Raw genomic sequence first — 27,483 nt, 5'->3', positions numbered from 1 at the left:
AAAAGACTAAGATCAATTTAGAATGACATTAAAAAGTTGAGAAATTTTAAGTACTTAATCCTAATTTTTTTTTCCTCCATAAAGAAAAAGTGTAAACATAACCAAAGTTTAAACATTGAGAATAGTGCAGGCCCTAATATGAGGTACATGATCCAATTTGGGTCTATAAACCGGATAAATAATCAGTAGCCCAAAAGCAATCATTGGGCTGACAATGATCCATGATACTTGGGAGTTTTGCATGGCCTTTCACAGCCTTATTTTTGGAATTTATTAGCACAACTTCCCTTTTCCATTTTATTCTTTTAATATTTCCCCCTCCACTTCATCCTTTTTAGCTTTTGGTGATTTCTTTGGTGATGATTAAAATCCTAATCACCCAACCAAACGCATGACTCTAAGCTCCTTTTTTTTATTTCTTGGTCACTTGTCTTCTGCAAGGCAAAATATTTTGTCGCCACTTCATCCAGCATACTAATATTTGAGATACATTTTTACTCATTATTAATATATTACTAAAAATACATTTTGACTTAATCGTACTAGACACAAATTTACTAAAAGTTTTTCTTTTAAAATAAAACTTTTTTTCATAAAAACAGAAAAAGACGTAACACCTTGAAAATTCGGCACGCGGAAACTTCCACCTCCAACCCTCCTCAAATGACAATCGATCAACATCAGATGATTAAATAAGAAAGCCTCCACTCATTAAACGGTCATTAAAATCAAAGTTGTCTGTCTTTACTGTAGTTAGCGGCTGATGGAAGGCTTGTGGGGAACTAAATTAACGAAAGATTACGCTTAGGCATTTTGTTAGTTAACGAAAGTCGCCTACCAAGTACCAACCGCCCTTCGGGACCCACCGGATTACCTTGTAAATTTACTAATATAAGAGAACTTCTGTTTACCAAATCATAACACAAAATTGTCCCAAGTACACATCCTCGCCGACCCCTATAAAAATATTTCTTTATGTTTGAACTTTGATGACGTCATGATTTCAAACAAAAAAACCTTTGTGGACTATTTCTGAGCATCTAGTGGATACCTGTAGAGTCCTGCCTACATCTGCCGAAAATTTTGTCTACATATGCCGATAATTATTGTGATCTATAGAGGCTTGTTGAATGATGATTATAAAAATAAAAAATTAGGTTTTAATTCTTATTTTTCATACTTTATTGATTAAAATCTTTTTTTTTTTTTTTTTTTTTATCAAAATCTTTAGATTTTAATAAACGTTATTAATTATTTCAATATAAAATATTTTTCATTTCTAAATATATTCACTAAGTGTTAGAAACATTACATTTGGTATATTTATATTTATGGCTAAATTTTTTATAATCATTAAGTGTTAGAAACGTTACATTTGGTATATTTATATTTATGGCTAAATATATTCATTAAGTGTTAGAAACGTTACATTTGTTAGAAACGTTAAGTTATATTTGGTACCAATTTTCTTTTCAGTTTTAATTTGTACCCATATATTAATTCCCTTTTGTACCCATATTTTTCAAAACTTTTATTTGTAATTGTACCCATATTTTTAAGTTTATTTGTACTCATTTTTAATTTCGCTAGATGTACCCATGTTAATTATACCTATTTGTTCATGTTTTAAAATATATCAATAGTTATTTTTAAAATATGTTAATAATTATGTGGGTATTGTTGTAGGCATAATTTATTGAACAATTATGGAGGCCATAGAGAGAGAAAGGTGAAGCAATAGTAGAGAGAAAGAGAGAGATGTGTTATTGTGGGTGTGTGTTATTCCACTCCATTGTGCCTTTATTTATAGTAGTAGGGAAGGTGAATTCCTTACCCTTTAGGATTACAACATTTAAAGGTAATCTACTCCTAATAGGAATATAAGATATATTCCCATATCTACTAAGATTTACACAATCATATTTCTATTCCAATAGGACTGCAACACTTCTCCTTGAGTGTGTAAATACTCCAGTAAATGGTGCATCAGGTCTTCAGTGACCAAGCAAGTCCAGTTGATGAAATCGTCGGCACAATGAGCGAATGCGAGTCTTAAATCAACGAAAGACTGCATAAAAAGTAAAACTCACAAAACCTCGCTATGGTAAAACTCAAGGTGGGGAAAACTCATAGTCTAAGGAGAAAAGTGAGAAGTTGCATTAAGTCAAAACTATACGTCTTTTGGACGCAAGTAGAAGAGCTCTTAAGAGTATCATCAGCCCATGATGGGTGCCTTGTTAAAACCTAGTTAGGTAGCAAAAACCCAATGGGAAAAATGCTCCTAATCGTAGGGAAAAAGAGTACGTTAATATCAAGTGAGTATACTTTTGGATACTCCCCCTGAGTTTGAAATTACTTCCAAATGAGAACTACAAGCATTGCATATGATAGTTAGGCATACCAATTCCTCGGACAAGCTTCTGGAAGGTTAACTTCGGCAGTGACGTCGTGTAGAGGTCGGCAAGGTTGTCTGGGATCGGCTTGCATGACTTCAATCTCCTGATGCTTTGCTGATGTAGATGTGGGCACAATATGTCTTGGTGTTGACTTCGTTGATGTATCATGGCTTGGTGGGGTGGATACATGTGGTATAGTCTTCATGGATCGTCGTCGGGACTCAACGATGGATGAAAACACAGCAAGTACTTCGAATATGCTCAACAAGAACTCCTAGCCATGTCTCACTTGTTGCGTAGTGAAGTGAGGTGATTCTTGGAACGATTCAATGATTTCGCAACTAAGGTCATATCGTGGACCTCCAAGATATTGTGATATCCCTAATGGTAAAGACATAACCATTTGGGGATTTTGCCTTGTGTGGGTTTGATAAGTAACTAGAGTCAACATAACAAACAAGGCAATCATCATTCCGAGGATCAGGGAGTTAGATCCGCTGAGATGCGTTGGGATTTGCCCATGTAGTACCTTCAGGGTGCGTCTTTAATACCAATTCAGTGGATGTGTGCAGGCACGTTGCTACATCTTTACCAATAGATCAACAACGAAGGTGATGTCTTGTCTAAATACAATGAGCTAAGTACAACAAAGTGCAAAGTTGAACTTTAGATATGGAATTTCGGATTCCATAACCTTTTCAGGGTCTCATATGCATATAACGTATAGACGATCAAAGGTATACTCAAAAGTAACACATTCGGGGTGTAGTTCGACTAGTAGACCAAAATACTGTCAGAACAATGCTTGAACTTCAGGTCAAAGCATAGATGAGTTTTCCCAAGATCCTTTATCTCAAATTTCATCTTCAGGTGCGAGGCAATTTTCTTAAGCTCTTCCGGAGTCTTAGTGATATTCGTGTCAACGACATAAACTATAACTCTAGCAATTTGGAATAAGACTTCGTAGTTTAACACGCAAAGGCATAATTCATATCCCTGACTGATCAAATAATCACTTAGACGGATATACCACATCCGTCGAATTTTTCAATCCATAAGTGAACGCCTCAAAACGAGTTACGAGGGTGTTCTGTGGTTTTAGAACTAGTTGAACCAGTCCATGTAATTCTTCGGGAACTTACATGTAAATCTCCGTATCTATATCCCCATGGAGAAAACACTAACCACATTTCATAATGTTGCTATTAATCACAAGAGGTTTGAGAGAAACCTTGCACCGTAAAACATGTATCATATCGCACTATTTCATTCATCTCATAACACTTCATTTCCCACTTGTAACACAACAGGATTACCTTGGGCCGTGTAGGAATGACAGGTCCAATACACACTTTAGTAAGGAATTTGACTTGGATTGTAACTTTAGTTGTCCAATCAGTTCTACATTGTCACTTAATCAACGGAACACGGTTCGAGATCGTCGATTTTCATTTATGTCAGTAGCTACCATATAAGTGAAAACATCATCGATGATAATCTTATTTCAATTTTATTTAGCTCATCCAAACTAGTATACTGGACCAAGAACTTTAAATCTCGGGAGAAATTCGGATTAATCTCATGAGATGGAAATGATTTGAGACAGTGATCGAGTTTAGATTCATTGTTATGCCGTGTCTTCCTTTTCTAGGGAAGTGAATCATATGAATCGAGTGATCTATCGTACTCCAGGCCAAGATAGATTAATTGGCTATCCGCCGGTGTACCAGACCGTCCAACATGGGCGTCCAGACCGTCCAACAGAGGCGGCACACCCTCCAGGGATGTTGACTCGACGTCCGTTAAGTACATCTATCCTTGCAGGCATGTTTGCAATTGATATATGATCTCGTCACTTCAACTAGATCAAAGGTATGCATCTGGAGCAATGTTTTGAAAACTAGAATTCATCGCACTTGCTTATCACACTTGTGCGGTATGGGGATTGAGATGAGACATAGTAGGTAACGTCCATGCAAATTCGTGCCGTTCTATAAGAATGTTGACGTTCTTATCTCCCCTTAACGGCAAAAAGACTGTCTCGTTAAAGTGACAACCCGTAAATGAGCGGTAAAGAGATCGCATGCAAGGGCTCAAAGAGAGCTAGTGTGAAGGAGAATCATGATCAACAAAAGATACACAGCTTTCTTTGAGGACCCATGGTGGTACGTTGCGGCGGTGCAACTTGGCACATGGAATGCTCACCCAAATGCGTAAATACGAAAATCGTCAGGTTCGTACCCAGTAACCAACTGTGACGTCATATAGGTTGGGTGGCAATGGGCCTCAAGGCGGACCAACATAACAACGTACAAGGATTGCATAGCCCTAGGCAGAAACCGAAAACTTAGTACGTTTACCAAAATTCGGGCGATCATTTAAATTACGCTTTATGATCACTTGGCGAAGCTATTTAGGATGAATCGTGGGAATTTGATGTTCAATTATAAACCCAAAATACATGTAATACTTTATCGAAAACCGTCGATATAAACTCTCCAGCATTATCCAGTCTCCCGGATCTTAAGGGATAAGTAGGGTGGTGAACCCTTAATCACCCAAGAGGTTTAGCAGTAATGTGTATGGACAAACATGTGACCAGTTTGTCGATTCATCAACCAAAACCATAAGTATTTATATAGTTCGCATTTTGGTTGGATTACTCTACATATATTCTCTTGAATCCACTGTAAAAAGAGAGTCGTGTCGTATCTTTGCGAAGAATGATATAGAAAATCAATTTCCCTAATGAGCATGCTTGGCAAAATGTGCTTGTAGGCACAATATCCTTACTTCAGATAAGGAGATGCATTGTAGCATCAATGTTTAACCTAAGTGTCCCAAAAGGTCATGCCAAAGCAAGTAAACTGCTCAATCACCAAGCTCCAAGCGGGTCACATGTGGTGTATTCCCAGTTGGGAGATAACCCATTAGCCCCAAACCAAAGTTTCAAGCTCATTTTTTGAGGTGGTGCAAAGATATTTCACTCTATTTTCTTTAATGGTTTCATTTATGATCATTGTTATCTCAAATATCCTTAAAAACTCAACGGCATGGGAGAATTTAAGATCATTTAAAGGGTGATGCAATATCATTCATACAACGAGGAGTGTGTCAATGCTCTTAATCAAGTTGGATAGACCTGAAGTCGTTGTTAGAGATGTGATTTAGGTGTAAAGTTAGTGTGCGTAGTACGCATTTATCCAGACAACTAACTTTCCCACATTCCAACCTAATCACGTATTTAATTGGATCGGTCACATGTATTAAGAAACATGATTCAATTAACTCATATTCGAAGACAATATCAATAAGATTATCCATAAGTAAAACATACACCAAGCTTGAATCTAAGAACATGGAAAAATGTTCACAAAGTAAATGGTTTACTAAGGGGATTCAGCCAATAAGGTCATCCATGTCAAAATTCTGCTCTTCCAACAATGTTTGGTGGAGAAAAAATTAGTCTCACATATTGACTACTAGAATGGTACTCCATAACAACATTGGTAGGGGCACGAACATGTGCATAACCAATGATCTAATCCATCAAGACAGAAGAAGATTCTACAGGGTTAAGGTTCGGGAATATTATCCCTTATTCTTGAAGTTTTAGGTCTTAGGTGACAAGGATCACGCTTCGGGTATGATGCCACGCCTTGGCAGGCCCTGATTCTACCATATGTTTGTGGTAATCAAATATGAGAATATGGTAAACTTCCACTTTCTACACTGCTATTTCAAGAGCGAATTAGAAACATGGAAGGACAAGAAAAGTATTATCCAGTCAAAATTCGATCGGATTTATAAACTTCGGAATTGTACTCATTCATGGATATAATTATGGTTTGCTTTGGGCAATTTCTTTCATGATTAAACAGTCCATAAGAGTGAGTCAAAGAGCCATGGAATCCTCGTTCAGGAGGCACTTTCGTTTGTAATGCTTTGGGCATAAGTCTTCGAATGAAGATCATGGCAGAGGCTTATTCAGCTCTTCCACGCCATTGTTGGCTTCAATGGTTTCTCAGCTTCTTGATAGTCAAGTGGAGATTCATGTCTTGTGCCCCACATAAAGTTGTTTATCTTAGAAAACATCCAAATAAGGGAAATCGAACTTGTGAAAGTTCAACAATCCACTGAATTGGAGGAATAAGATTATGATTGGTGATATGGGAATGAATCATCCCTAAGCATCAAAGTTAGAACATTTGAGTTCTCTGACATGGTTTTCATGAAAAACATCAGGTTTTCATGGGTGTATTGTTTTATGAAAACTTCAGGTTTCAAAGGCACTAAATTTGAAACTACAGGTTCAATTTAGTTTATGAATGTTTAATTCATAAAAGCGAGGTTCCTGCATTCTGTAATATGCTGATTTAAGTGTAGTGGATTTGAGGTTGTTTCGGGAACTCAAGTGTGAGTGCTTCGAGACAACGAAAGTAAGTCAACGGTTCAAAGTATAAAAATAAATTATTGAATCGTTAATGTCCAAAAGTAATCTTCAGGTCAATAATTTTAGATTTATTATCAAATTAATGGACTGCAGGTCACTTTTAATTAATTCAATAGATCAGGACCATTCAGGGTAGATCGTAGAAACAAAAATAATGATAAAATTTGGGTTAAAATAATTTAAAATGCCAAAAAAATAGCATTGGGTCGAAAAGAATGCAACCTAACACACTTTGGTTGGCTGCAATACACAGCCTTGCAAAAATTGCAAGCCTTGGGTTACATTACAAGACTGCACAGCAGCCCAATTTGATTGCAGATCAGTGGGCCAGGGGATAGAGCCCATCAGTATAAGGGCTGTAGATGTGGCATAAGGCGTGAGCAAAAGCCTAGCCTGGGCTGGCTTTTGGGTAAAAGGTCGCGGACCCGAAGCCCAGCATCAAGGAACCCAGTCAGTCGGTGACACACCCCGATCGAGATCAGGGCATGCTGGCCGTCACGTGGAAGTGACGTAACCATGTGCACAGTGCGGAAGCTAATAAAATAATAATAAAAGTAGTACAAAAATTAAAATTAAGCTTAACACAATGTACGAGCATACATGTGCAAGCGAAAGTGTGAAAACCAAAGTTCAGAGCACGAAGACCTAATGCAGTCCGGAAGAAATGACACTACAAAAACACACCGAAAAGTGGTCCTACACTGGTAATAATTTGTCAGATATGCCGGGGAAATCCTCTGGGGAGCCACCAAAAGTGCTAGCCAACTAGAACCTGGAGGGGCGCAAAACAAAAGTGTGAGTAGGCAAAAACAAAGCTTTTCGAAAACCATTTCATAAACAAGATTCTAACCCCTCGCCGTAAAACCTGTATACTTCCCAGAAAAATAGAATATACATATATATAAGTCATGCTCAGAAATATGCCATGCCAAAAGCCTCGAAGTAAAATGCAAGTGCTCAGGAATGCCAAATCAAGGCTATGTAATCTGTCAGCCGGAGTCACCTAACTTGACCTGTACGGCTAAATCTAGAGCTCAGATCTCCATCTCACTAACTGTACCTGCACACGAGTCGGAACCACCTAAAGTGGTCTGTACGACATGACTTAGTGTAATATAAGTACGCTCAAGTGCTACGATCACGTGAAGGCTGGGTGAATAATCGCGGGTCACCTACGAGTTGGAACCACCTAAAGTGGTCTGTACGACAAGATTGTGCACCTAACTTGGATCCAAGATGAGTATGTGGTGCGGGAGGTGAACATCACGTGAAGGATTGTGCCCAACTCTGGGCGGGAGCACTAACACCGGGGGTGCAAGTTATCAGCTCTCTATGCATCTCAAATCACTACTGAACGTAAATATAAATCATAACTCACCTGGCACTTACCTGTACGTCCGCAGCACCAAACATATATAAACATATGCGACTCATAATGCGTAAATAAATGGCAAACAATAAGCATGGCATATAAACGTATAATGTTACAAATCAATTTTTGGGAAAAACATAAGTATATAGGTATATATGGAAAACCAAAAGCCCACTCACTGGTATGTAGAAGGGTCGTAACCCCCTTGCCTCGAGTGACTGCGCTCGTCTTCGGGATAGGTCTCACCTATATGCGAAACAACTATAAAAACGTTAATTTTAAAGCACATAACCAACCTTACGAAATAACTTCTCATACAATGCTCAAATAGGGTGTATGAATACACCAACGTGATCTACTCAACCTTAGGAACATCCCTATATTTTTAGAAAATTTTTCCATCGCCGCACGCACCCCCACTCGCCGGCCACGCGCAGGCACGTGCCTGGCACACTGACAGCGTCAGTTAACGTCGTCATGAATATTCCGTTAACTTTAACGGATTTCGTTAACGAGAGGAACAAATCCATACCACTTTCAAGCACTAAAACACACAGGATCTTGCCGGGAAAACACCACTAACTCCGGCCAACCTTGTAACTCAAGATCCCGACGTCCAAAACCTTCAAACGAACCACCCCGAGCCTCCTAAAGACCTCACCAAGCTTCCTACAAGCTTGAAATTCCCAAAAACACAAGAATTAACGTGTGCATGAACAATGACAAAATCGGGGCATCTCGAGTTCGACGTGAAAACGAAGGTATCCTTACCTGAAATAGGTATGGTTGAACTTCTACGGACCTCACGAGCATGAATATGTGCTTCGTTTCCTCGATCTGTGAAGATTTGGAGGGTTTTGGGGTGTGTCCGTACAAATGGGGATGGAAATAGGAGAGAGAAAGGGCTCTGGACAGGGGTGCAGGGCAGGGAAAGGGTGAGGGAGGTGTGGGGGAGTGTGTGTGGTCCAGAACCTGCCAACAAAAATCCCAAAAACAACCACACAACGAAACAACCATACTATGGGCAAAACCGTCATTTCACCCCTACGGTTCCAAAATCTGGAACGGGCTGTCACAGTCGACCTTGGTCCAATATGCGAGTAGCAAGCCCATTCAGCTTCTGGCTAATGGAAGGTGGGTAGAGACAAAAGGTAAGGCTTAGCAAGCATTAGGCTTGCGATAGTGGGCCAGGCAGGCTTAAAACCTAGGTCAGAAGCATGGTCAACGCATGCAACAAAGCCCAAAGGGCTGTTACCTTATAGTTCCAGTGCCCAAGACTCGAGATGCAGACTGGGCTTGGGGTGAGTTTGTCATGACGGCACGCAGCTTAACCGCAAATTGATTTTTTTTTTTCTTTCGACATAGTTAGGGTTTGACAAACCCCAAAATGGCTTTTAATTTATTTATATTTTTTGACTCACGATTCCACATAGCATAATTGCGTAATGCATGAAACAAATATATGAAACATATACAATATATATATATATATATATATATATATATATATCGGAAGGTAAATATAAATGTAGGGGGTTCATGCATCATGGGCAATGTTTTCATGCTTCATGGTCGTTTCAAATATCTTACTTTATTTTAAGCGTACATGTTTGGCAGAAAACGATAAAAGCCTTTGAATTTGTTGAAGATCCTTCTTGAAAAGCCGCAATTGCTTCTCCAATGTGTTGTATCACGTTCAACAAAGAAAAATTAAATTGAATCAATAGGATGTAGATCAATTCAAAAGAATAATTTAATTAATCATGAAAAGGATAATTAAAACGTAATACCTTCTTGATTGAATAATAAACTCTCTTTAGCGCAGCATCAAGAACGTGCTAATAACGTATTGTAGGCATAATTTACTGAACAATTATGTAGGCCATAGAGAGAGAAAGGTGCGGCAATAGTAGAGAGAAAGAGAGAGATGTGTAATTGTGGGTGTGTGTTATTCCACTCCATTGTGCCTTTATTCATAATAGCAGGGAAGATTAATTCCTTACCCTTTAGGATTACAACATTTAATAGGTAATCTACTCCTAATAGGAATATATGATACATTCTCATATCTACTAGGATTTACACAATCATATTCTTATTCCAATAGGATTGCAACGGGTACATTATTTTTTTTGCTATAATTTTTGTAAAGATCAATATTACTCTAAAATTGTTTTTTAAGTATTTATTTATAATTTAAAAATATTATTTGAATTTGTTTAAATTTCATGACTTGTGGGACATTAAATGCATGAGTTAAATCTCTTAAATGAGGCTAAGGACATCGATCAAAATATTTAAACAAACAAGGTTTCAGTCTAACAATTAGGTTGATCAGGGACCGGAACCAAAATGACCCTTATAAAAAAAATGTTGAGTAATGTTGAAGACTGTCAAAACTTATTATTTGAGGCATATCATCCAGCACTTAGTGCGAATAATAGAATCTCATACAAAACAAGAGAAAAGAAAGACATAAGAACGATATAAAAAATTAGAAGGAGGAGGATGAGGATGTTCTATTTCAATGTTTCTGACTCCTTATTTAGTTTGGCCTAACTGTTTATATGAGTCAAATTTGAATACACAGATAAATGTACATGAGGGTTTTGAAAATGTAAAGGTTATGAGCAACCAATAAATTGATGCTGACTCCACTAATAGGACCTCACAGTGCTGATTTCATTACACACACAATATTCATAAACTTAAGACTTGTTCATACGAGAGATTTATTCTTGTCATGAAAGTTTTTTTTATCAATATTAATGAATGAATGAATTAGATTAGATGGTACTTTATCGCATGGAGTCTAATATTATGTTCAACTAAAGGTGTGTAGCTAATGACCGACCTATTGGTTCGAGATCCCAAACGCAATTTTGCATAAACAAATGTAGGGACGGTGAGAGTATCGTGGTCCATCACCATTGCAAGGTGGGAAAATGCCAAACTTTGGGATTATATATATTTAGACAAACTGTATGAAGAAGATAAAAAAAAAAAAAAAAAAAACCAGTCTACAACGAATCACTGTGTTACTTTACCGTTTTTTACTTTTTTTTCGTAACATTTAATTCTGCAATGTCCTTTGATAGTCAAAAGTTGTTTGTTTTTCAGTCTATTTAAAAATGTTGTAAAACAAATAGAAGGAAAGAAAAATTATATATAGAGTACATTTTTAATATTTAATTTTATTATTGAGATAATATTTTTTTAAATATTTCAAGGAGAGATAAAAGTTAATACATGTAAAAAATGACATCATTAACTCTATTTTTTCTAGAATGTAAGTTACAAAAAAAATTTTAAGAGAAATTTTATTTAAACTCAAATATCCTCACTTTACATTCAACTTAAATTTTAAATGTGAATGATCTTTTTTTATCTTATTGTATAATCTATATATATAAAGTGAGAAGGCCAGTTTGGTGAAGCTTTCAAAAATGCCAAGAAAGCCCCTTCATTTTCTTCACAATTGAAATCCAAAAAAGTTTCGAAAATGAGGAAAAATTCGTAAACAACCATTACTGAATAGAAAACAAATAAAAAAAAATCTATAAATGGACGTGCTTAACAGTTAACCCTCATAAACTGCTAAGCAGTAGTGGGCAGTTCAAAAACACAAATTAAAAAAAAATAAAAATAAAAACTATCTTTACCATATATGTAACAAAGAAGGTTACAGTAGAAAGAAAATATAAATAAATAAATAAATAAAAATTCAAAAAGTATTGGAAAAGAAAACGGAAAATTGAAAAAAAAAAGAAAAACAAGTAGATGTGCTTAAGCCTCTCAATTGCTAAGTGGTAGTGGGCAGTTTTCTCCCCCATAGAATTCCACAATCTGAGTTGGAAACAAAACATGGTAATTAAAATAAGGAATGTTGTGAATAACTTCTCCTCCATTTTAGAAGGAAATATTAATATCTAACAAAATTATATTAAAAATATCTAACAAAATTATATTAAACAAAAACAACGTAACTGCTCTTTATTTTAGGAGACAAATATTAAACATAAAATTAAAATTTGTTTTATTGGAAAAAAAAAAAAGGAAGAAAAAGTTTAAAAAAAATAAATGGACAGGAACGTATCTCCTCCATTTTAGGAGGAGATATTAATATCTAACAAAATTATATTAAAAATAATAATAATAATGTGGGAGAAAAGGGATAGAGGTTATCGTTAGTTAAAAAAAAAACGGTGAACTTCTCCCACTACCAAGCAGTAATTTCTTAGTTCCCACGTACATTCCCATTTGTTCCATTTCGGCTACAATATTATTATATGTACTCCCCATCTCCTTTGATTATGTGGCCAAATCTTATACTCCCCTTTTTTTTTGGTCCGCCTTCACTTCTCTAAGTTGTTCTTTTTCTTTGATCTTTTTTATTTTGTGTTTGTAAATGATATGAGCTCAATCCCCATCTCCGTCAATTTTTAGCATGCATGCTGTCATTAATTGGATACTAGAAGCATGGTGATGGAAGCACAGTCGTACGAGATTGGTGGGTTTTCACTTCCTTTCCCTACATGGTTGTACTCATTTTACACATTTCCATGAAAGCATAATATGTAATTGTATGATTCCCAGATTTAGCTTCAGTTGGGTTTTTTAATTTCTTCCTTTGAAATCTTCATTGTGCTTTTTTTAAATTTTGGTCAGATTGTGAATTTCAATTTTGATTATCTTAATGTGCTATACGTGTGCTATGGTAATTTTAAAAATTATTTGTTTTCATTCTTAGGATATTTACAAGAATACCCACAAAAAATGAAGAAGGAACCTATTGATAAGATCTCAAACAGACGTGTCTGTATTTTTACACCTGGTTGGGAGATATCTGTCGGAGTAAAAACTACTAATCTAAGCCAACTGATTCTCAAAGAGTGGAAAAAGAAGAAGCATGAGCAGTATGTATCCTAAATTATATACAAATTTGTTACAAGAAATCTAACATTATATATACCTTCAATATATAGGTGGCGCATGAAAAAGGCTGTGGAAGAATTAAAACCTTCAACAACTCCTCAGATCATACGTATTTGGAATAAAGTCCAACAAATAAGGTACAACACCATTTCTTACCTATTTATTTTTAATGGCATTCTCTATATCATTCTACAAATTAATTATCTCAAAATATAAAATAAAATAAAACAATTTATGGGTGCAGAAAAAAGATTAACAGTGGCCAAACAACTTTTCTAAATACGGTAAGTCTTCTCTTATTTTCATACAAAAGTATACTATAAATTCAAATTGCATTAAATTTTCAAATATAAATAAAATTGCATTTTTTGTCAGTTTTACAAGCATCACACCCGTCTCAAAGTACAAAGGTTGAAGTACAAGATTAAGGTAATATTTCTTATTATTTAATTTTGTAAATATTGTTACAATTTGTTACCTCAAACTTGACAAATATATTTATCTTTCAGTATTCTACAAGTAACTGGAGTAAAAGTATTGCCATGAGAAAATTGTCAAACTTAAAGGTATTTAGGTTAAGTTGCTTGCAATCTTTATAGTTGGGATTGTGCATTATAGTTAGACTTCTTATTTTATCATCATTGCTTGCAGATTAACCATGAAAATCTAAAGCATCAAGTGCAAGCAAATGGGTGGCAAGCATGGCTTTGATTTCACACGTAGGCGCTATGTTTACATATGTACATGTTGTCCATATTTTGCTTTGCTTCATATATTAGGAGCTCATCCCTAGCTAGCCTATAACTTTGATTGAAAACTTATGAATCTGAAACATTTTGATTTAAGGACATTAAGTGTTGTCAATATGTATTTAGAAATCAAATTACATGTCATATTTTCAAATTTTTTTATTTATAAATAGTATATGTTTCCCATTTTATCTTCGTTGTTGTTTTAAAGAAAAAATAGTAAAAAATGTATGAGAGATTACTCACATATGTGCAAATTGGATGGAATATATGCTCCTAAATTATTCAACAAATGTGGCAATATGACAATATGGCATGCGATAACACCATTATCACTTTGGAATGATGGGATGATTGTACGGTAACACCATTATCTCATCAACCTTTCTTCAACTCAAGCAATTGGAACTACGTAGCCTGGCCCATGCTCTAATGTTGAACATCTCAGTCCCAACCCAAAATGGCACACCCATAATTATGTACTCACTTCTCTAACTGCATCAACTATCCCATTCACACAACCATTGAACAAATGATCTGCCAACCTGCTCGAATGACGCCAAATATTGCCCATAATACCTTTTTGTCCACCATAATAAAAAAATGTTGTTGTGCACCCTTTTAATACAGCCACTAATCCTCATGTTACAAAATATATTGATCATTTCATATTTTCTATACAACATTAAATAATTAAGCATATTTTTTTATTTTTTATATGAGAGTTTAAGGAACCTAACTCTTGATCTTCTGTACAATATATAAGGGTAAAATGGTACTGATGGAGATAACAAAATTCTAACTAGACTGAGTAACTTAATTACCAAAGTCATAATAATGATCAAGCATAGCTCATTTCGTGAAATCAAATTCTATCAGCCAAAAAAAAAAAGACACCATAATAATTAGCAAGCAAAAAAAAAGTAAAAAAAGGTGGATTGGTTAGTGTACAATTCATAAATTTCATTTTTGGGTACAATGGGTAGGTGCAAAAAGACTAAGTTAGATGATTGAACATAATAAAAAATTGAAAATAATAAGAAATTGTTGTGATGGACACAAACACATTTTATAAAATAATCACTTAAGAAATATAAGAATATCTAAAACAACACATCTTTGGGACGCGTAGCGCCCGTGATGCAAAAATGCCTCTCGCACGCACGTTAGTGCGTGCAAAGAGGCTAATTACTATTAAGTACAAGATATATAAATAATAAAACTAAAAATTATTAATCAACTCACACCCAATAGTCAAATATTTATCATCACACAATATTTTGTGAAATCGGGAAGATTAAGAAGATAGTATGACCTTTTTTCTGGGCATCCAGGTGTCCAATTTTCCTCTTCCACCTCCTACAGATGGTGATGCCTTGGAAAAAGGAGAGCGTTGCTTGAAGAGTCTTCAAGCACTTGACAAAGATGGAAGCTTGACACCTCTAGGGAGGGCCATGGCTCATTACCCTATGAGTCCTCGTCACCCTAGGATGCTCACTGTTATTCAAGTCTTGATTAAGAAGAAGAGTTTCAGGGCTAATTCACTGCTAATCCTTTTATGATATTAACAAATGTAGACCTAATATATGCTACATTAGCACTTAATGTCTAATTAGACCATAAAGTTGACGGAAAATTAATTTGGTACAATTTAGAAACCATGACGTGTAAACGTAAAATATTAAACCTTCGTGGCTCATTTTGCAAATGACCCCAAAAACTTTGTGGTGTAAAATGTTGTTAGCTCTAAATAAATTATCAAATTACGATTTCATTTTGAGTCAATTTGACCAGTGAAAGATATTCAAAATTGAACGCAAAAATGTGGAAAGCAGGTTGTTTGCAAACATTGTCCTTACATTTTATTACATTTCGAGAGGCACTCCACTCTCATCTGAAAAAGAAAATTTGATCGTGCAGTCAGAAATCATTGTAAATTTTTTTATTTAAAATTAAATATAAACAGTACCTGATAAAAACTAATTGCATGATGTACGATAAACAGACACGATTGAAGGATTTTTGGAATCTTTACAAAGAGAATCCGAAGAGAACATGAATGAGGATCCTCCCTGGGTTGAATGAGGATCCTCTCCATATCATTTTTGTGAGGATCTCGAGAATCATCCAATCGTATCCGTTCTTCATATATTGTGCGATCAGAAATCATTATAAATTTTTTTATTTAAAATTAAATATAAACAATAACTTACAAAAATTAATTACACGATGTATAATAAACAGACATAATTGAAAGAGTATGAGATCCACGTTCTTGAAACATCATGGCTTGTACGATTTAAAATGCGGGAAGGCTCTGACTTTATGGGACCAGAGAGATTTACACCTGGTTTGGTACTGAGGTGATTCTGAAAAAAGCTGCTATCAAAAAAAGCTGGGAGCTGTTTTTGTGTTTGGTAAACACTCAGCTTCAGCTTTTTTTCACAGTTTTGGATGAAAAAAAGCTAAAAACAAGAAGCTGCAAAACCTAGCTTTGAAAAACTGGCTTTTTTTCACATCTGTTTTACATAAAAGTTTATCAAACACTCTAATACTGCTTTTTTTTTTCAAAAGCACTTTTACAAAAAAGTTTACCAAACACTCTGCTGCTTTATTTCACAGCTGCTTATTCTCACAGCACAGCAGAAGCAACTTTTTTTCAAAGCACAGTAATACCAAACCAGCCCTTAAATTTGGGTTTGTAATTTAGTAGGACCAGCTCTTTGCTCTTTTGACGCGTGGTCTTGTCCTGTTTCTTCGAAACAATCTTTTCTCTCTATTTTCTAATCTGTCTCCTCTTCTTTCTTATCTCCAAGATATTTTCATTTGGATTTTTCCTTTTCGTTCTGATATATTTGTCTCTCTATTTTTAGCTGCTGGGGATATTTGGTGCTTGAATTGTTGGAGGGTTTGGGATTGCGATGGAGGAGAGGTATGAGGCAATGAAGGATCTTGGCTCTGGGAATTTTGGAGTGGCAAGGCTGGTCAGAGATAAGAAGACAAAGGAGCTTGTTGCTGTCAAATACATAGAGAGGGGAAAAAAGGTCATTGCTTTTCTCTTTTTTGTTCCTTTTTCAGTTCATTTATTTATTGTTTGAATAAAAAATTAAAATGTTTGGACTTTGTTTAATTGAAATGTTACTGCTAATAGTTGTAGAGTTTGTGATGTGTTTTAATTTTTGGATGATTTAAGGGTTGTGATTTTTATATCTACCTGCTGAAAGAAAAGAGTTACTGGGTTTTTGTTTGGAATTTTGTGTTTCTTTTCCCATTTAATATGATGGGATTAAAGTTTCAAAGACGGCTCAACTGCCCATGCTATTTAACATCGATATTGTCCCCAACTAAATCACCGATGTAGTCCCCTGAGGAATGGCATCAACAAAGTCTCATGTAGTTAGCTCTTGTTGTGTGATACTGTTTTGTTTTTCTGATCCATGAAATGTTCAACTTCATACCTCATAGCTGCGTTTGTTAGAGATGCTTAGTTTGGATATGACAAATTTCCAAATATTGTCCGAGTTGAAGGCAAAAGATGGAGTATTCGTAAAGCCTGGTATATTTTTGTGAAGTCAAGCACGCTTCTGAAATATTTATGCATAAAGATAGTGTACTACTTGACTAATTCCGGTTGCATTTTAGATGTTGAGTTACAGTTAGGTAGTGCCGACTCTACAATTCTCATCATGCGGAGAGTTGTGCTCTCAACCTTTTTTGGCACATGATCGTGTTTTGTATCGCTTTAACTTCTAAGTGTATAATTATATCCTTTTTATCATTACTTAAAGCTGGATATGCAAATTAGGGCTCAAATGCGTAGCTATTGCCTTAATTGTCTACTGCACGTGTATTTTGGATAGCATTTAGTCATCTGATTCATTTCTAGCATTTTCTTCTCGTTGCGTACCTATCATGAATATATATTTTAGTAGGGATATAAATTCTTTTTCGGCTTTCTGAGTTTCAGATTGATGAGAATGTTCAGAGGGAAATAATAAATCACAGATCGTTGAGGCATCCAAATATTGTCAGGTTCAAAGAGGTAACAATAACGTTGTATTGATTCAACTGTGTATTCACATGCACTTCCGGGGGTGCATGTCTCCATGTTTGCGTTTTTCCCTTCCCAGCATGTCATTGTATTATATAATTTTCGGTTAGGATAATCATCAGTCAAACCGGAAGTGATAGCATAGAGCTGGATAAGGCAGTCTTGCGTTGTAACTTGTACATGAACAAAAGAATCATTTTTGGCTGCAGCTCTTGCTGACTCCAAGTCATTTAGCAATTGTCATGGAATATGCAGCTGGCGGTGAACTTTTTGAGAGGATATGCACTGCTGGTAGATTTAGTGAAGACGAGGTTAGCTTGTTTAGTTTATTTGGCACGTTTGATTCAAATTCCTATACTTTTTGGTGCGTATTGAAACTATATGTAACTGTTAGTTTTTCTGACTGATTGTTTGACGTTAGTTGCCCTTCATGACAGGCAAGGTTTTTCTTCCAACAGCTGATATCCGGAGTCAGTTATTGTCATGCCATGGTATATCTATATTTGACAAACACAGAAAGATATGCATACACATAACCAAATGTTTCCTGTTAAGAATTATAGTTTCTCTTCTTACATTTGGGTGTAATTTGACCGCAGGAAATTTGTCACAGGGATCTGAAACTGGAAAACACACTCTTGGATGGAAGTGCTTCACCACGTCTTAAAATATGCGACTTTGGATACTCCAAGGTTATTATGAATTTCTTGTTGAATAAACTTTGTTTAGTTCAGTTTACGCGGATTATTCTGGTGCTCTCTAGTCTTTTTTACCCACTTAAAGAATTTTTTGGTTAGCATCTACTTGCCTGATATGTATAATATATGTATATATATATATATATATGTAAATTTATATTATTTACTACCTTGCAGTCTGCTATACTGCACTCACAGCCAAAATCAACTGTTGGAACGCCTGCATACATTGCTCCAGAGGTTCTGTCACGGAAGGAATATGATGGAAAGGTATCTAGTTTCCATTTGTTTCCGCAACCAGCCTCAAAAGTTCAATCATATTGTGGGATTTTTCTATATGTTGGACAAAAGTAGTTCTGATCATGTAGTAGCTTACACATAATATCATCCAAACTGATACAATCATACTACGTACCATATTATTTGCTTTCTTAGTCGGTACAACTTGGTAGCTTGCAGATGTTTGGTCCTGTGGCGTGACGTTATACGTGATGTTGGTGGGAGAATATCCTTTTGAGGATCCTGAAGATCCTAGAAACTTTCGTAAGACCATTGAGGTGAGCTTCACCTTCATCCCACACACACACACGTGGTAGTTGTACATTGTGATCTTAATTCCAAGGGTTTTGGCTTTTAGTTCCAACAATCAATTCATTGCAACTTCTGAAACAGAGAATTATGAGTTCCCAGTACACCATACCCGACTATGTACGTGTTTCTGCAGACTGCAAGCACCTACTTTCTCGTATTTTTGTTGCCAACCCTTCTAAGGTAACATGGGTTTCTACTGTTTCATTTGTGTTCACTCGATGCACAAGAACAATGTACGGACTTTGGAGATAAGTGTATGAAACAGCACTGACAATCCTTGTCATATTGTCGTTGTAGAGGATCAGTCTTCCTGAGATAAAAAAGCACCCTTGGTTTCTGAAAAATCTGCCGAAAGAGCTAATTGAGGTCGAGAGAACAAACTACGCGGTAGTGGAGCGTGACCAGCCTAAACAGAGCATTGAAGAAATAAATAAGATCATATGCGAGGCAAGGACACCAGGGGAAGGCGGATCGAAAGCAGGCGGTCAAGCTGTTGCTGGGCCGTCTGACTCTGCTGATCTAGAGACTGATTTGGACTCCGAAGTCGATGGCAGTGGTAGCTTTTCAGGCTATCCGTGAGCATGATATCGGAAGGATTTGTTCTTTTTAGAGTTTGTTTACACACATAAAAAATACTTCCCTTGGACATCTCACATTTATGGTGTTGATCACATTCATGCTATACACATTTGTACGAATAATTTGAACATATTGAAGTGGGATTGAGTTATTTCCGTTGTATGTAGATTGTATTTGGACATGTTTGGATCCGCAATGCCCTTTTTTTTCTTTTTTTTTTTTTTGTACTTTTGTGGAACTTTTATCTTCACAAATCAGATAGCATGATCTGCATAATTTAAAGTGTCTAGTATTTAATAAAATTTTGAATAATAATGATATTTCCAGAATGGATTGATAAAACTGGAGTAGTGTCCCAGGGTTTTAGCCCATTGAGCTTTGTTTCCTGAGCTACAAATTCATTTTGTCCAAATAAAAGGCTGTAAAAGGCGAACAAGAGAAGTTCTAGTGGTGTTGCCTAAAAGATCATTGCTTCACATTGTGACAAGTTCAGAGATCAATATTCATAAAGTTTTAGTTCATGGACCGAAACTTCAATTGGATCAACGTTTAGATACCAATGTTCCAATTTTCTCGAGTTGATTATAATCATATAACAAGTGTGTAGGCTTGCCTGTCATTAGTGTGTCTTCTAATTAGGAGTTCATTTTGGATGGGGCAACATGATCAGTGGCTGGTCATACCACTCTTACAAAAAATTAAAGTCCCTACATTGCGACTTCATCTGACCTAAATCTGCTCCTATATTATGTGAAGTGAGAGTTCTATAAAATTTTGTTCTAGCTATGTGACGAACTGAGAGCTGTACAAAGTCATTAAAACAATAAAAAACAGGGAGGCCTTACATCAATAGCGTTTGTAGTCCAACGGTTAGGATAATTGCCTTCCAAGCAATAGACCCGGGTTCGACTCCCGGCAAACGCACATGTTTTAAATTTCCTATTTTAAAGAAACAACAAGCGCTTGAAGAAATTCAAACTGGCTTTTTAGCCCTTTAAGATGAACTTTGCGGATCCTATCTAATAAGCGTAGCTGCTGAGTTTCAGTGTTTACCATTACCATTAAAATTTTATCTAAATTTTTTGAGTTTCCAGACGTACCTTAAAATTTTTTTGAGTTTCCAGACGTACCTTAAAAATTTACTAAATTTTTTGAGTTTACAAGCATAAGACTTCCTATTCACACGGAAGTTTCGGTTCCTATTGGTCAAGTACCCTAAAATAAGATTGAAGTGGCACATTAGCTCCAACGATGCAGAACCCTTAAAGATCATGTGGCATATGCAAACTTATCGTCTAATATTTGATCTGGACTTTTTTTTTTTTTTTTTGGCTTAAATGTCAAATAGTTCAGTTGTTACAGTCATTTGGCCAATTTAGTTCTAATATTTTCAGTTGGTCAATTAGTCGTTGTGTTTATTTCCATTAGTCAATTAAGGACAATTCATCCAATCTCTATTTAAAAAGTTCATAAAAAATATTACAACTTAATATAGAAAAATATTTTTGAATTAAAATAGAAAAAAAATTATAATTTCATAATGAAAAAAAAAAGATTAAACAAACCCACTTTATCATCTGCCTTGTCCTTGACCCAACCACAACCTTAACCGCACAAGCATGCAACTCGATGAACGTGTCTCTGGATCCACCTTGACATCAGCTATCACTATGCGAGTTCCATAATTGTAGTCTTGAGAAAATTAACCCGATCACCTCGTATCTTACTATATAATCAAGAAACATACCGCAATTGAGAGAGCCATATATTACCCTTTCTCTTTTTTTTTTCTTTTTTTTTTAATTTTAAATTTATAGAAAAATAAAAATCAATAAGAAATAATATGTATAATAGATAAAACTTCCAATATGAAAAATTATTAAGGTTGTGACATAGAATTTTTTTTTTAGTTCTTTTTTGTTTTTTGGGGGGGGGGGAAGAAAGCTAGGAGAAGAGAAACGTACCGCAATTGAGAGAGCCATATATTACCCTTTCTCTTTCTTTTTTTTTTAATTTTAAATTTATAGAAAAATACAAATTAATAAAAAATAATATGTATAGTAGATAAAACTTCCAAAATTATTAAGGTTGTGACATACAAATTTTTTTCAGTTTTTTTTTTTTTTTTTTTTGTGTGGGGGGGGGGGGAGAGGGAGTGGGGGCGAAGAAAGCTAGGAGAGGAGAAACGATAGGAGGAGGTTGGGAGGTTGGAGGAGAGTAATTATTTATTTTATTTTATTTTATTTTATAGCAGTTTATGCATTTTCTAACCGACGATGATCAAATTGGTCAAATTAAAAACACAAGAACTAATTGATCCAATGATTAAAACACAATTATCCTTATAACATATGAGGTTTCTTTTTTTCATTAATCATCACTTCCCCCATAAATTTGTCCTTAAACAGACCTTAGAAAATATAAAACGACGTTGATCCCCTGCAATTAGCTAACATATCTTTTGTAAACGAAATTAAAAAAGACAACGATAACATTGACCCAGTCGCCCAGTTCCCTATTCTGGTGTTCCCCTCTTTCTCTCCACGATCAATCCTTGTCCAAAGTCAACACCATAATCTCCAAGCTCAATTCTTTACCCTTAATCCAGACCACAGACCCCAAATCGCCTTCCGGGTCTCACTCTTCTCCCCCAATTCTCAAATGGGTCGGAAGCAAAACGACCCAGAAGCCACCCATTACTTCTCTTTCGTCCTCCTCTTGGTGGTTTTGGTTTCCTGTGCTCTGGTCTACACATTCGTCTCTGCGGTGCTTAAACCCAATGACGCCTCTTCATTCTCGGAGCTCGAGTCGTTGGCGTTGGTTGAGGAGGGCGGCGGCGTTGGGGTGGAGGGGGAGAGTGGTGGCGGGTGTTGCAGAGGGACTGAGAATTTGGAGCTGTGGGGGGCTGCCGTGAAGTGGGGTTCTGAGTTTAAGTTCAGTTCTTCTGAGGAATGCTGCAAGGCGTGTAAATCCATGTGTACTGGGACCGATGGGCCTTGCTTGTGTGATTCTTGGGTGTTTTGTGGGAACAAGGAGGCTTGCGGCTCCAAATTTGGTGAGGTAATTTGAATCTGGGCACTGGAATTTTGCCCAAATGAATTAACTTTTGATTATTAATTTCGAATGTTTACGACGAATGTATCCAATTTATGTGTAAGTTTTGATTTGGATGGCATTATATAAGCTCAATAAGTCTTAATCTGTGTAATTGATTTCTTGAGCATATTTTCAAAGTTTGAAGAATAATTAGTCTGCATTTTCCTATTTGATAAGGTTGCATCTTTGGATTATGTTTTGTCAAATTTATTCCATATTTCAGTTCATTAACTTGAACTTCTTTTTGGTTGAAACTTTGTCACTTCAGTGCTGGTTGAAGAAACAGAAAGATACATTGGCACCACAGCGCCAGGAAGTAGGGGAAACAGTTATGTGGACTTCTGGACTCATCTTTGGGAAAGGAGAGGTATGGAAGTTTGGGGAGCATTTGTTTTTATTAATTAATGTGGCCTTTGTATACTGAATCTTGTAGTCATATTTAAGTTGATTTGTTCCCACATGGAATGTTAATCAGTAGAACTATTGGAGTTTATGGAATTTCCATTATATCAGTTCCTATAAGAGGCAACTAGGTTTAGTTACGTATCAATTGGCAATCAGAACGTATATGGGTAGAGCTTATACTGGGGTTTTGGAAAACATGTAATTTCTGTTGGGCCTTGATAACAAATCCAGTCTTAAACTAAGATTTCGAGTAGCTATCCCAAATTCAAGATGATCGTGTTTTGCCTCTTCCTTGGAGAAGAAGATAAAATAATTCCCAATCATGGTCCTTGCAGATCAGATGATTCATATAATATACAAAAAGAAACTCTAGATAAGTGATTGATTTTTTGTCTTTGAATGAGATCTTAATTTCAATGATGATTTCGGGTGGCCATTTTACCAGAGGTTTGTATTGTATCAATCTAAAGTATATGGGTAACCCAATAATGGAAGTCTCATTACAACAGATAAAAAAGTTACTCTAGGGATAACAAGCTCATCAGGTTGTCACACCTTTCGTGCAGATCAGAACTTACCTAATTCTGATCTTGCTAATGATCTAGATTCATATCAGAATCCCTAAGTATAAAGTAAACTTTTTAGCAATTGAAGACTCATTCAGATAAAACAGAAAGAAGACTCGATATCTTTGCATCCAGGATTTTTTACATCATTCATGCCTATCAATTTGCACATGGAATGCAAATGTGAAAGTTTGACTAATATGCCTATCAACCTTTTTTTTTCCTCCTTCATTTTAGTTCTAGCATGCTCATCTTGAGCGCATGTCCTGCTGCTGCTAGTTTCTCAGCTACTGCATGTGCATTAGTGTTGTTTTCAGTCTGCCAGAAAATTCTATCTCGTTTGTCTCTTTGTTTTACTTGACTAGTTATTGCCACTTTTATAATCGAAAATTCCCCAAAATAAGAAATGAAGCTAGAAAGATTTAGACAAAGAGGATAGCGGGTTGTATGTGTAATTGTGTATAGTATGAATGTTTAACTTTCTTTGTGCAACAAACAGGCATGCCTAGTAAACCATTAAGTTTTACCAACTTCCTTTGTACAAAATTTCTGCATTTTCCCCTAATGATTTGTGCCACATGCATTTCATGAAACGAAACTAAAGGTTCGATTCTCTAGATAAAAGGGCAGAAGCATCATTGTAGCTTTTACCATCTTAACAACTCCACTACAAAAAGTAATGCAGAGATCAACAATAATTTGACATTGGAGTTTGACGAGCAGTCAACAGAGAATGTATGATTAACTTAATATACTACTTGTGTAGATTATGTAGTCAGAAGTCAACCATTTTTGTAGATTATGTATCTTGATTTCTTCGTTTGTTGTTGGTTTTCCAGAAATTGGTTGTATGATGGTATGACCAACTTAATATGCTATTGATGTGCCTATCTTTTCTCTTTCTAGGGCATTGTTGGCTTGGAAACAGAATATGGAACTCTTCATATAAAAGTAAGTGTTGGTGCCATCAGAATTTTTAACTCATTTTTTCTTATTTCGTTTTGGATACAATATACGAAAATGCTATTTGCAAATGGAACATGAATCGTTATGGCCAGAGGGAAATTTAAAATGCACCAGTCAGAGAGCAACCTCTGGAGTTAACTTTTGCGTACATGAATTTATGTTTGTGTTATATTTCTGACTTGGTTCAATAACTCAAGAGAGGTTTCGTAGACATTGCTAAAAATTCGGTATTTCCGTGAAACTCGGTTCTTGTTTATGGCTCTTGCCCTCTTGTTTTAACAATGAATGAATAACAACATGAGAGAACATCATCAAGATTAGAAATTTCCCTTGACAAAACAACAAATTCTTTTGAAAAGTAAACTTCAAAAATTTTAAGCCTTTTGTTTCGCTTAAAAATAACCAAAAACAAAAAAAGAAAAAAAAAACAGTATTTTTAAAATTGGTGTAAATTGAGATGATGTGGTATATGTGCACAGTAAATGATATGATTTTGTAATATCTCATGTTCGGATATACTAAAGTGTTATTTATTAATCCCAAAAGAATAATGTACCGAATTATATCTGTTCATTGACGTTTGGTTGTTTTGATCTTGTGTTACTTGCTGTTACGATTTGATAAGCTGTATACCTCTCACTAAAAAAAGACATGGAATTTGTCGTTTGGCATGTTGTAGGGATATGCAGTTCACACATAGTGCTGATTTTTACCACTCAGCAAATGCCATATTTTTGCTCTTCATTTATGTTTTGTTTGATTTATGACATACACTAATAATTTCTAGTTCTATATATTAATTTGTGCAGCTTTTCCCTGAATGTGCCCCTCATTCTGTAGCCTACATTCTTGAGTTGTTGGCATTGCGCCATTGTGCAGGCTGCCAGTTTTATCGTGCAGAGAGCCGAGGGCAATCATGGGATTCAGAAGGAAACCACATAAAAAATGTAAGGCTTGATTAAATTGCTTGACTTCAGTCTAAAATTGATGATATGCATTTGTTAGTTCTGCTGTGTTGTTTATTACCTTGAATGCCCTTTCGCATCTGAATACATGCTCATTTATGGGAGAAGGGCCACGTACGCTTTGCAATCCCAATACTGCACTTAAGAACAGGGGAAATAAACTAATTTGATAACTTTTCCTGTGTGAATTTGATAGACTCCTTTTGGCCCTCCATTTGCACTGGTTCAAGGAACACTAGAAGCCCAAGGAGGCACATTTACGAAGATTCCGACTGAAGTTTGCCCGACCATTAGAAGGGGTTCGGTAGCGTGGATTGGTTCTGGCCCAGAATTTTTCATAAGCCTAGCAAATCACGTAGAGTGGAAAAAAGACTACACTGTCTTTGCTTCTGTTCTTCCAGAAGACATGAACATCGCCGAGAAAATTGCTCAACTTCCGACCACTCCAGAGGTTTGGAACAGTATCAATGTGACCGTCTTGGAAAAGCCCGTTCCCTTGCTTCTGCGAAGAATCAAGACGAGTCATGGAGATCTCACTGCAAACATGAAATCAAATTAAAAGAATCTATACAATACTGGTGTTTATACACGATGAAATCAGTCCCTTCCGACGCTGTTTTATCTTATTATTCTAAGTTAAACTTTATACATATATGAGATATAATACCTAGATCGTTTGATCATGGAAATGTTGAGAAGCAGGTTTTTGCTTATGTTGCTGTTTATGTTTTCCTGCCTTTTCTCTTATTTTCTCGAAGTTTGTGTCTTGCTGGTTTCACTTCACTTAAACAAAATGTAGTGTTTCCTTGTTAAACAAACTGGAGCTCATTTGGAAGTGCTTTTAAAATGACTGAAAGCGCTTTCAGAGAATGTTTTTAGGTTCCAAAAGTACTTAAAGTGCTTCCTGCAAAAATTATTAGTTGTAGGAAACACTTTTAAGTGTTTATACAAGATTCACTTGCAGTTTTCCAAAAGATTTGTTTCAAAAACATTTTTACAAAAAACGTTTTTAGCCGTTTTAAAAGTAGTTCCAAGCAAGGTCTTAAACGACTTACACAAAACTTTAATGAAAATTAAAACAAGTAAAACTGATTGCATGGTCAAGAATTCAATCAAGAAAGATCAACGGTTCAATTCTATTTTAAAATCAAATGCTTGAAGCGACCCGCCAACTATCATAGATGGATAGTTTTGATACCAACTTAATTCTAAAACTCTTTAGCTATGTTTGGGGTTAGGGATTTTTACTCTCAATGGATTTTCAAATCTCAAGGGATTGATGTCAAACTAGTAAGGAATGAATAAAGGATTAGAAAATTTTCCATATGAGCATTACTAATACATATAAGACGGATTAGCAAATTCTTCTCATGTCTTTTTGTAATGCTAGTATGAAGAATCTTCTAATATCAACTATTAATTTTTTGTGGTTCATTTCTTCTAACTTGACCTTAATCTCTTAATAACTTGAAAATCTTGAATCCAAACATAGCGTATTGTACAATATATGCGAGTGCCACTGCCATAATGGTATACATGTGGAATAGCCGAATAAGTTTGAATTAACTATAACAAAATAAACGAAATGGTCATAAAATATATTTCATGACATATAAACCCATAATTAGAATCTCTTTATTAATCGATTATCTTATATAGTT

General features: G+C 35.6%; 3 protein-coding genes and 1 non-coding gene across 4 annotated transcripts; all 4 read left to right on the top strand.

Moving 5' to 3' along the window:
- Positions 1-12,920: 12,920 nt before the first annotated feature.
- Positions 12,921-14,015, top strand: LOC137736246 (uncharacterized). The gene is made up of 6 exons (XM_068475551.2): positions 12,921-13,137; positions 13,207-13,293; positions 13,401-13,440; positions 13,532-13,585; positions 13,666-13,722; positions 13,808-14,015. The coding sequence occupies exons 1-6, from the start codon at positions 12,998-13,000 to the stop codon at positions 13,865-13,867; spliced, it is 438 nt and encodes a 145-aa protein (XP_068331652.2). The 5' UTR covers positions 12,921-12,997; the 3' UTR covers positions 13,868-14,015.
- Positions 14,016-16,592: 2,577 nt separating this feature from the next.
- Positions 16,593-19,975, top strand: LOC137710347 (serine/threonine-protein kinase SAPK3). The gene is made up of 9 exons (XM_068449299.2): positions 16,593-16,949; positions 17,873-17,947; positions 18,166-18,267; positions 18,394-18,447; positions 18,556-18,648; positions 18,832-18,924; positions 19,107-19,211; positions 19,327-19,425; positions 19,543-19,975. The coding sequence occupies exons 1-9, from the start codon at positions 16,827-16,829 to the stop codon at positions 19,822-19,824; spliced, it is 1,026 nt and encodes a 341-aa protein (XP_068305400.2). The 5' UTR covers positions 16,593-16,826; the 3' UTR covers positions 19,825-19,975.
- Positions 19,976-20,676: 701 nt separating this feature from the next.
- On the top strand, positions 20,677-20,748 carry TRNAG-UCC (transfer RNA glycine (anticodon UCC)). Its single transcript has one exon. It is a non-coding gene; the product is annotated as a tRNA-Gly (tRNA).
- Positions 20,749-22,153: 1,405 nt separating this feature from the next.
- LOC137710776 (uncharacterized) lies at positions 22,154-26,535 on the top strand. Its single transcript, XM_068449899.2, has 5 exons — positions 22,154-22,884; positions 23,189-23,287; positions 24,798-24,842; positions 25,667-25,804; positions 26,019-26,535. The coding sequence occupies exons 1-5, from the start codon at positions 22,486-22,488 to the stop codon at positions 26,379-26,381; spliced, it is 1,044 nt and encodes a 347-aa protein (XP_068306000.1). The 5' UTR covers positions 22,154-22,485; the 3' UTR covers positions 26,382-26,535.
- Positions 26,536-27,483: the final 948 nt, after the last annotated feature.

Source organism: Pyrus communis, chromosome 6 (assembly GCF_041283825.1).
Source record: "Pyrus communis isolate YQ-2024b chromosome 6, ASM4128382v1, whole genome shotgun sequence".
In the NCBI taxonomy this organism is placed as follows: Eukaryota; Viridiplantae; Streptophyta; class Magnoliopsida; order Rosales; family Rosaceae; genus Pyrus; species Pyrus communis.
This window is presented reverse-complemented; position numbering and strand designations above follow the sequence as displayed.